The 10,909-nt window shown below is 55.0% G+C and overlaps 1 protein-coding gene across 1 annotated transcript in view; it reads left to right on the top strand.

Annotated features, from left to right (window-relative positions):
• The first annotated feature begins 5,720 nt into the window (after positions 1–5,720).
• LOC106889187 (translation initiation factor IF-2-like) overlaps positions 5,721–10,909 on the top strand; it is a 9,918-nt gene continuing 4,729 nt past the window's right edge. The window contains exon 1 of the mRNA XM_014943974.1: positions 5,721–5,730. Coding sequence (XP_014799460.1) covers positions 5,721–5,730 — 10 coding nt within the window. The remainder of the gene's footprint in view (positions 5,731–10,909) is intronic.

Below are 10,909 nucleotides of genomic sequence, written 5' to 3'. Positions count from 1 at the left end.
CGCGTCCTGGCTGTGCCTGGCACCCGGACACCTGGCAGCTCCCGGGCACTGTGTGAGGGGGGGCTGGCTGGGCTCTCACTGAATCCTGCGCCTCATTTTACTTTCTCCTTCTATAAAGCTAAGCAAGAGTGCGCATTTTTGGTGCGTCTTCTGTACAGGACCTGGGAGATTTGCAGAGCTTGCTGCAAGTGTGAAACTCGCTATTTAATCACAGATCCTCAGCCTGTCCCCAGAGCCTGGTCCTGGTCCCTGCAGCCCAGATGTCATGGGAGTGCAGCAAATGGGTCCTTCTAACTAAACCTTGCATGAAAAGCCATGGCATCTCCCTCACCACCTGCACCCTGGCCCGCTGGGCAGTCCTGAGGAGTCTGGGCAGTTGTGCTGCCACAGACCATGCCAGCTTTGATTTCTTTAGTGGCATCTCCTTTTCCTCCAAGCACCAGGCTGCAGCTGGGACCAGGGGAAGAGTGTTTATGCCCCCTGCTCTGCCCCTGATTTGCTCTGCTGCAGGGAGGTGGCCAGGGTGAGGTTGTTCCTGTCCCTGTGCCCTTGCAGGACCACGGTGCTGGTGCTCACACCTTGCGCCGGAGCTTTGCAGTGGCCCCTCCAGCCCGCGCATTTCTCATGCCATTCATTGGGGTATAGGGTTCATTTTCCCTTTGTGGAGATCACCAGAGCAGCTCAGGGCTGACAGACAGACCTGCCTAGGTTAGCAGATTGCTCTGGGTTCCCAGGGACAGAGGTGTTTTATAAATATCCCCTATTATTATGGCGCTCTATTAATAACCGCCTTGGGGAACAATGGGAGCACGCAACAGCTTTGGTCATCCGATGCCATCCAGCCGGGCCGCTGTGGGGCCATGGGACATTCCCAGAAAAGCATCTATTTGGGGAAGCGTAGCATTTACACACAAGCCCAGGGGATGCGCGAGGCCCTGGAGGAGGCCTGGCCGTGCTGCCTGTTCCTGGTGACGTGCTGCCCAGGAGCACGGAAGCTCCTCACCATCCCAAGCCCTCCCTGCACCCACTGTGGGACGTGGCGGTGCCCAGCCTGTCTGCAGACCTCCCCTCACACCACTCCCAGGGATGCACCAGGGCTGCGACCCTGGAATCAGGTCCTGCCTTTCCTCTTCCTCTGGCGGTGCCAGCCGAGCAGGGCCGGCAGGGAAGGGACGTGGCGTTGGATGACTTTGGTTCTGCCCAGACACTCTTGTGGTTGCAGCTCTTGCAAAATTGTATGAACTCTCCCAGAGACATGTCCTGCACATTGTCACAGCCACAGTGTCTGCATCGATGAGTGGTTCAGGGTGAGAAAGCTTTTGGGCAGCCTTGATGCACAATTAAAAGGCATTTTTGGGGTGAGGTGGGAGGTTAAAGAGGCTGATGGAGTGACCTAGTGTGTGTCCTTCTGCCAGCTGCTGCTTCCCACTCGGGCCAGAGATGGGGAGCTCACTGGGAACCCCCTGCCAGCCCTTGCCGCTGCATGTGCCCCCAGTGTGCCCAGGCAGGGTGAGACATCCCTCCTCATCACGCTGGGGACATGGCAGCAGGCTCAGGAAAGGAAGAGGAAGAAAATGAAAGGCGGGAGCCCAGCCCTCGTTTCCCCATGAGAGGCACGAGGGAGCCCCACTTCTGCAGGGTGTTATAGTCCCTGCTTGGGATCCCGCCAGGTTCACCAGGGAAAATGGTACTGGGTTTTTTTCACATTGTTCCTGTTGGCTGGGCACTTCCTGAGCCTTTCCAGCATCGTGGGGAAGGGGGGCAAGAGGAAAACGGAACCTTTTTTATTTTCCTTCCTTTCGCAATTTCTCTGCCATCACAAAAAGCCATATTGCAGCTAATTTTCCTGCCTCCGTTCACACGGGCATTTTGCAAGGGCACAGGAATTCCTCTATGAGGGACGTGGGCTCTTCTGATGCCCCGCGGCCGGCACCGTGCCTCCCCGCGCTCCCCGAACCGCCGACTTATCAGCTTCCTGCACTCAGGAGCTTGGGGTGCAGCGTCGGGCCCCGCATCCCACCCGCTGCCCTGGCCTGTGGTGGCGGAGGCAGGGAGTGGAAGAGGAGACAAGGGCAGAGCCCACGCCCCGGGACCTTTGCTGGGGCAGAGGTGGGGATGCAGAGGAGGGGCTGCACCGCAGGGCCATGAATCACCAGCCCAGAGCATCAGGAAGGGCTGCCATCCCTGTGGGGTCGGGAATGGGATAGTGCTGAGAACTAACATAACTCACCAGGCGCCACTTACAGCTGCTGTAAAGTGCAGATCTGATGATCTCACTGACGCTGCACTGATTTACCCGGCTAAGGAGAGAGGTCTGAAAATGTGAAGGGAAATAAAAGTTGCAGAGTTTTGAGCTCTCAGTTCATGATGGGCTCACTCAGCAGCTGTATAAAGAAGTTGCAGAGCTCAGCAGGTACCCAAGGGAACTTTCTGTGTGATATGAGGATGAAAAATCTTTCAGTTCATCACTTCTGGAAAAACAGAGGTTTTGCCTAACTTGAATGTTTCCAGGGCCCCGACGGCAGCGCAGCCCTTCCCTCGGTGCAGGCAGGACGCTGCACGGATGCTCTTGCTCACGGGAGAGTGTGTGTGGCCACGTCGATTCCCTCTTGCCGGGCTGCAATTTGCCAGCAAGGCAAAGGCAGTGACCCCCAGGGTGTTTCAGCAGGGTCTGGGCTGGGAACAGGCCGCCTTCTTGCCCTGAGCGTGATCAGTGCCCTGAGCCAAGCAAGGGGACCCAGCTCCGAGCATCCACCACCCCCTAATTCCTCCCCGGTTCAGCTTTCACTTGCTTTCCCTTAGTAAGGACATTCTTTTTCTCTTTACCAACTGCAAAGCTGGGGAAACCTAATGCCAGTATTAAGAAAAATACTTTTCAAATTATCCTTTAGTTCCAACAGCTTAATGTCCTTACACATGCTTAGTGTGGAGTTTCAGCCTCATCTGTCTGCAGCGGGACAGCCCGCCCCGGTTGGGAGCAGCAGGACCCCTTTCATGTCGACGTGCCTGTCCCCCGGCCAGCTGCGGGGAGGAGAGGCCACGTGGAGCATCGGGCCCTCCCAGGAGGAGACTCCCGGGAAGGGATCTGCACAGATCGCTGGTTGGGTTTTTAAGGCTGTGTCCACCCATGCTGGGAAAGATGCAACGGGTGGAGTGGTCCTTCCTTCACTGTGGGTGGTGCTGCAGCCCCTGTGCTCTCGTGTTGGCTCTGAGAGTGGGACGTGGTGCCCATGACTTCAGCGTGGGCACGGCCATGCTTCCTGCCCTGTGTGTGTACAGCTCCGAGCGCAGGGAAGGACTAACCCGTGGCTGGGGATTTCGTGCTCGCCTGGCTGGAGGCTCTGCCATTGTCCCCTCGGGTGGGAATGTGAGTCATGTGGAGAGCGGGGTGGTGGAGGCGATGACATCCCGGGGGTCTGTGCCGGCACAGATGATCCTTTCAGAGAGTAACAGGGCAGGCAGGAGCAAGGCTGCAGGGCTGTCTGCTGCTGAGCCCACACGAAGGCAGCCCTAAGCCGCCGGGGATGGCTGGCAGCTTCTCAGGTGCTTTCCCAGTTGTGGTGGTCAGAGCCTGCACCCTCAGACCCACGCTGCCTGTGCAGCTCCTCCGCATGGCACGCCGGCCTTAGCCGGGTTTTCTGGGTGAGGGAACACGTCACCCCAAAGTGGGACTGCCCTCCACCCCCTCTGTGCTCCCCCTCCTGCCCTCTCCTGCTCCACAAATAAACAGGGAGGTGCTGACAGCTGCCAGCTTTGGCCAGAAGACTTTTGACAGAAAATTGAAGCCCCCACTGTGAGGAGGGCGAGCTGGGGGGGCTGCGTCTTGCAGGGCAGCCAGGAGTGCGACTGGGCTGAGGAGGCTGCGTTTTTAAAGCAAATTCAAATACCAGCCTGATGCTCACCTGAGCAGGGAGAGCTGTGAAAGCCCAGCCCAACATTTAAAAGGGATCTGCACAGATCGCTGGTTGGGTTTTTAAGGCTGTGTCCACCCATGCTGGGAAAGATGCAACGGGTGGAGTGGTCCTTCCTTCACTGTGGGTGGTGCTGCAGCCCCTGTGCTCTCGTGTTGGCTCTGAGAGTGGGACGTGGTGCCCATGACTTCAGCGTGGGCACGGCCATGCTTCCTGCCCTGTGTGTGTACAGCTCCGAGCGCAGGGAAGGACTAACCCGTGGCTGGGGATTTCGTGCTCGCCTGGCTGGAGGCTCTGCCATTGTCCCCTCGGGTGGGAATGTGAGTCATGTGGAGAGCGGGGTGGTGGAGGCGATGACATCCCGGGGGTCTGTGCCGGCACAGATGATCCTTTCAGAGAGTAACAGGGCAGGCAGGAGCAAGGCTGCAGGGCTGTCTGCTGCTGAGCCCACACGAAGGCAGCCCTAAGCCGCCGGGGATGGCTGGCAGCTTCTCAGGTGCTTTCCCAGTTGTGGTGGTCAGAGCCTGCACCCTCAGACCCACGCTGCCTGTGCAGCTCCTCCGCATGGCACGCCGGCCTTAGCCGGGTTTTCTGGGTGAGGGAACACGTCACCCCAAAGTGGGACTGCCCTCCACCCCCTCTGTGCTCCCCCTCCTGCCCTCTCCTGCTCCACAAATAAACAGGGAGGTGCTGACAGCTGCCAGCTTTGGCCAGAAGACTTTTGACAGAAAATTGAAGCCCCCACTGTGAGGAGGGCGAGCTGGGGGGGCTGCGTCTTGCAGGGCAGCCAGGAGTGCGACTGGGCTGAGGAGGCTGCGTTTTTAAAGCAAATTCAAATACCAGCCTGATGCTCACCTGAGCAGGGAGAGCTGTGAAAGCCCAGCCCAACATTTAATTTCCTTTTCTCTCTTTTTTTTTTTTTTTTTCCCTGAAGTAACTCATACATAACATCTGGCATTCATCTTTTCTTTCCTTCACATGCACAGCAGAAACCCTGGTGTGAGTCATGTCCATTTAAATATGGAAGCACATCATAAAACCTAATGGAGAGTCCAAGAGGTGAGCTTTTATGTGGTTAAAACTCATAGAGAGGTCAAGATTGTTTGGTTTAAACATGGGGGGTCATTCTGCGCGTGAAGGTGGTCCTCTAAACCTTTAGAAAGGCTTGTTTGCTCAACGCGAGAGCTTAGCTCAGCGCCCTGCGGTTTCACCATCCGACTCCCAATGGCACTGAGTGCTGCAGGGACACCCCCACAGCGCTCTCCGTCACCAAGGGAGGGGAAACATGGGGTGTGGGCCACATCCTGCAGTCGTGGGGAGCCCATGGCCTTGTGGAGGGGTCCCCAGCCAGCAGCAGAAGTGGGAATTGGGGCTGTGCTGACGGTGAAGTTTTGGGGTTGTCACCTCACTCATGGCAAAGGCAGCGATGGTCACCCTGCCTGTCCCACATCACCAGTGGAGCTCTGCATTGACCCATCGCCTGTAAAACCCAACATGTTTTATAGGACAGGGAAGGGGAGGAGTGTTAACAATTCGTTTCTCCTTGTTAAACTCTGCTCTTGTTTTATTGACTCTGAAATAATTTTTGGTGGCCATTTATTACTACTTTATTGGCTAGTTTATTGTGACTAGGCACATGATAAAGCAAACCTTCTGGTGGGAGCTGATGTAAGGATGCCGTTTCATCTCTGAATTCTTTTGCCTGATGTACATTAGCTTAAGCCAAAACTGGGCATCTGCAGCCCGTCTGGGTCAGATGGTCCCTGCCTGTCCCTGGGACAGAGGCTTGTGCCAGTGACTGTCCCAACGATGGCCACGAGTGAGTACCAGCCTGGAGAAACGAGGGCAGGACCTGCCCCTCTGCTGCTGGAACAGACCAGCTCAAAGCTTCAGGCTCCTCCTTGCTAATCCCCCGGGCAGGGATGATTTTTTTATTCTAAGTAAACAAGCCAGCCCAGGTTATTAACCCTGGATTGTATCAATGTGGATGATCAGTGTAGCCAAGATCACGTCCAACCCTCTCTTCAGCACAGTCTTTGCTGTGACAGGCACCGGGGTCGATCCACCCTGTGTCCTCAGACACCTGCTCTGGCCAGAGGCTGCAGACTTAGGATGCAATTAAAATAATGACAGCCAGGGGCAAAGTCCCTGACAACTTAGAGGCATTAAGCACTTAGGGTCTGCTCTGTGGTCCTCCCTCCCTCCAGCCTTGTTGCCATTACCGTAACAACATCTCTATTTACTCCTGGTGTCCCTGGTCATCTAACGCTAGCGTGACGAGTGTCTGGACTAAGATAAGCCCCTTCCTCAGCTGTCTTTTGAATTTTCCACTATTTAATCTCCAGTTGTCAAGTTGGCCCTGGGTTGGATGATGGTAGCCTGTACCTCTGAGAGGGAAGGAGGAGGTGACAGTTTCTGCTCGAGGCTCTCCCCCTGCCCCTGGGCCCTGCCCCAGTTTTGTACGACCGTGGGGGTCAACGCAGTGGGACCAGCCTTTGAAGAGAATCAAGGAGCAGTGGCTGGTCCCAGTGGGGTGGGAACCTCCCAGGTAACCGATCGGCATATTCCGCTCCTGACCCCAAAGTCTGGGGTCTGACCCTTTTGCTGGGGATCCCGGGGATGCCCTTCACACCTCCTGCTCCCTTCCCGACACCCTCCTCCCGTGGGGACCGGCTCCGTACCCGCTGCACTCGCCTCTGTCCGTCACCCGCCAGGCTGCGCTCGGGGAGAGCACATCAGAGCTGGGGCTCTGCACTCTGCCTAATCCGTGGTTTCTCCTCTGCCGAAGACATTTGAGTGCTTGGGAGAAGGTGCAATTTCATTTAACGTTGCTCTGTCCTGTCTCTCTCTGCTTCCTGCCAAGAAACTGTCAGTTCCAGCCAAGCTTCCCATTCGCTTGTTCTTTGCCATACCATGAAGTCTGGGCTCAGTTTGTGGCTCCTATAACTGCTGGAAAACAAATCCATTCTGCCCTCGTGGCCCAGGGCTGTGCTTGAACTTCCCTGGGCCCTGAATTTGCTCCTCCACTCGCTCTCCTCTGCCCCTGCTTGCTGCGAAAAGGCAGAGAAAATGGGATCTTGTGCTAATAAACAATCCGGGTCCAGGTCTTGTTTGAACAGTCAGAAATGGCCCCTGTCCAGGCTGACTTGCAGCCTCTTGCCTTGGCAAAGCTGAGAGAAGTGGGGAAGAGTCTGTCAAACTGGGCTGCTTTCAGACCCAGACTCAAGCAGAGGGGAGAGAGACAGGAGGACACTGACACCCAACCCGCTCTGCTCTGGCTTCTCAGCAGGGCACGATGGTGGGATTGACCCTGTTCCCTCAGCCCCATTCCCCTGTCACTGTCTCCCCTGCCTTTATCCATTTTCAGGTACAGGGTCTGCTAGTCCTTCCGAGGCGTTTCCATGCAGGTCTGGCAGAGACGCTGCCATATGTTTTTCATTTTGATAACTCCCCTATGGTGTCTGTTATCACCCAAGTCTCTATTAAGATTTATTCCTGTTATTGTAGCAGTCATTTTCCCCAGTACATGTGCATTGTATTTGGAGAGAGTCATAACCACTCTCCACATCCAACAGATGCTGTAGTCAGAGCGACTCCTGCTTCCATTTACCAGACCCTTCTACTAATATGGGATTTCACCAACAACCACAAGTGCTGTTCACTCCCCAAGATTTCCGCACTGTCATTTCTTGACTGTGTTAGCGGCAAAACACCAATCAGCGCTCCAGTCCCTCGCAAAGGGAAGGTTTTGCTTGGCTTTGCTTTTCAGCCAGCTTCCCATTGAGAGTGGTGAGAGAGTCCCCATCCCAGTGGCTGGAGGGGGCTGAGCAAGGACAGGGCACGCAGACCCAGGGTGGGCAATGGCCAGTGTGAGAGGACCAAAGGGCTGGTTCCCTCACTTGTAGAATTTGATGAGGGTGCGCTGGGGAAGGGGATGGAATCTGCTGTACCTGGCATAGGGATTTAAGAAGGAGCCAAGGTGTGTTGCCTGGGGCTGGATGGAGCCAGGAGGGGTGAGGCTTTGCTGGGGTTGGTTTGGTGGCTTTGACTCTCCAGCCTCACCTTCTCTGCCTGCCCAGCAGCACTGAGAGTGGAGGTGACAGCAGGCCAACAGGAGCTGCCTTGGTGGACAAGCAAACCCAGGGGCAAACATCCTAAGGACAAAACAGCACAGCTTTTTCCCTCTGAGACATGGGCTTCACCTGGGAAATCCATCCCTGTGCCCACAGCCTTTGCTGGGTAAAACCAGTTACAGGGCAGAATAGTGCTGTAACAGTGCAGTGGTGAGAAACAGGGGTGAAATGGTCTGTCTCAGGCCCAGTATCAAAGCACCAGGGCACCAGCCAGGGACAAATCATGGTTCATTTTCCCTCCCAGCCTTTGCACCGGGACATGGGCATGGCCAGGAGCCTGAAGCCAGCCAGGGATCCAGTGAGCCTCAGCAGCACTGCCAAGATGAGCGGACGGGGGGGCTGTGGCCAGCCCCACCATGGCTCTGCCTCTTGGCAGGAGGGTATAAAAGAGATGTGCCCCCTCCCAAAGGCCTGGCGGCTGCTTTCCTCCGCTCCCCATCGCAGGCAGCAGAGCAGCTTGGGCTCCCTGAGCCGGGCAGCCTGCCCGCAGCATCCACAGACCCTTCCAATTTGCCCCTCTTTCATCCCGTAGCAGTTTGGTCGGCTCGTACGGAAGAAAGGAGCTCCAAATGCTTTCCGGGCCTAATAATATCCATCAAAGCATTTCCAGGGCTGAGGCGAGGATATACACTGCAGCACGCAGAGCAGGAAATGGGCTCGGGTTTTCCAAAGCTGCCTCTTCCAGCCAGAGCAAACCACAAGATCACGGGAGGACAAGAGCGCTGTGCTCGTGGCTTTGTTTGCCCCAGAAGGAATTGATTTGATGAGAAAGGAAATTGGCTTTCTTTAATCTGTCCTTGTGCTAATTCCGCAGAGGAAGGCGTGAGGCGGCTTGCGCTGGCAAGGAAAAGATCAGCCACTGCCCCGATGGTTCTCGAAACTGAGCCACCCCTCGTGCCAGTCGGTTTGTGCTATTTGTGAGGATGGAGGTGTTTCCCAGGCCATGGCCCATGGGAAGTGCCCGCAGACCACGACGAGCCACGTGTGGCCCTCACCTCCAGGGCCAGTGGCAGCTGGGCCCCTGCAGAGCTAGTAGCCAGCACGGCTTGGCCCCGGGTACGTTATGGATCCCTTTACACATTCACCTTCCTCAGATGACAGGGGTCTTGCTACTGCCTTCCCCAGGGCCAGGTTTTCTCCAGCAAAAGCCAGGAGGAAGGAATCTGTGCTGCTTCTCATCTCTGGAGAGTTTGACTGCTCCTCCACATCTCTTTTCCAAACCCCCTCTCTGAGCCCAGTAGGACAAGAATGAGGATGTTCCTCATGCACCAGCCACGTGTGTGAGAACAGGTTCGATTCAATCACCCTTTCCCATTAAAAATATTCTTTGAGAGAATCACGAGAAATTTTAAAAATCTATGGGGATGTGGTTTCCTGACCAGTTCCAGCCTGGCATTTCAACTGAAAAGAGGGAAATGGAATTAATGAGTAGGAAGACCATAAGTCAGCTAAGATGCCATCAGAGAAGAGCTAGAAATGGTGCAGTTTTATTCTAGACAACAAAATCTAAAAATACAATGAATAAATTATACAAAAACCTAAGCCAGGATTATCCTGGATCCCTTTCAATGCCAAACAGCTCACCCAAGGTGACTAAACATCATCACTGTTGCTTGCATTGAAGGACATTGAGATACAACAAGCAAAGGGGTTTAAAAGTATCCAGTGACCCTGGGCACCCCGTGTTGAACTTGTTTGAGGTATCACAGAGGCAGGAGTGGGAGCACTGAGCCTTGCTCTGCTGGGCTTCATTATGCTTAGTTAGTTTAGTGGCACATCGTTGCTGCAGGGATTACAAAGCCCATTGTAAGGGCTTCCCAGCGTCTGGTGAAGTCCCTGCCCCTTCCTTTCCGTGAGATGCCTGGTGAGGGGTGCCAGGTCTCTGGGCAGGACTCTGCCCAGGAAGGAGCACACCAGGTGTGCAAAAGGGAGCACTGCCTCTGCCTCCCCTGCCCCACCACAACACCCTGAGAAGGGGCGAGGTGTCCCCCGAGGTGTGAGGAAACAGCAAATGGAGCCAAGAACAACCCACAGGTTACAAAATCCCTCAAGAACAGGCAAATCCACAAGTGGGTAAAGTGAAGAGGAGAAGGGAAGGAGAAGGAGAAGGGAAGGAGAAGAAGGAGAAGGGAAGGAGAAATGAGTGAAGTAGGATGGCAGAAGCAACACTGCTTTATTGCAGACAAACACAGGCTGCGGGAAGGGTCCTGGGCCCATCTTCAGGTCTGGTCTGTGCTCCCAGAGAGCGCACTCTCCCCTATGACTTTACCAGGCTCTAGCTGCCCTCGGTGACAGTGCAGAGCCCGGTGCCTCCCAGCTGGACGCGTTCCAGAGGGTACAGCTCCAGCATTGACGCAAGAGGAAAAATCTCCGGGATGGAGTTAGTCAGTTTTTATGCTGGATTGGATTTGAAGAAGCAGCTGACGTCGGCTGAAGCATCCGTTCCTTATGGTGCTTAGGTTAAGTTTGCAACGTGTCCAATGAAATACCCGGCAACGCAGGGAGAGGATTTATCCCAGTGGGAGCCCTGTAGATTGTGCAGCCTCCTGTTAGCGTGCTGAGCCCTGTGGTTTATTGTTTGTGTTAATTTGTTTGTGCTAACACACTGTGTTGTGTTAGCGATTAATATATAACATCATCTGCCACACCAAATCCCCATGAAAACATATGAGCTCCAGAGCAAGTGAAATTGAGCTGTTCTGTGCTGTGACAGGGGACAAGGTGGAGGAACAAGGAATGTCAAGGGTATTTCACTGGCCTGACAGAAAAGGGAAAACATCCTTGCAAGGAAAAAAACCTTACAGGGCGGTCTACAGCAACTGGAGGCAGAGAACTTTGGGAGACACCTCATCTCCTGACAGTGTC

This window comes from Calidris pugnax, unplaced genomic scaffold (assembly GCF_001431845.1).
Source record: "Calidris pugnax isolate Ruff unplaced genomic scaffold, ASM143184v1 scaffold138, whole genome shotgun sequence".
In the NCBI taxonomy this organism is placed as follows: domain Eukaryota; kingdom Metazoa; phylum Chordata; class Aves; order Charadriiformes; family Scolopacidae; genus Calidris; species Calidris pugnax.
Note: the sequence above shows the minus strand (reverse complement) of the source record. Positions and strands in the feature narration are given on the sequence as shown.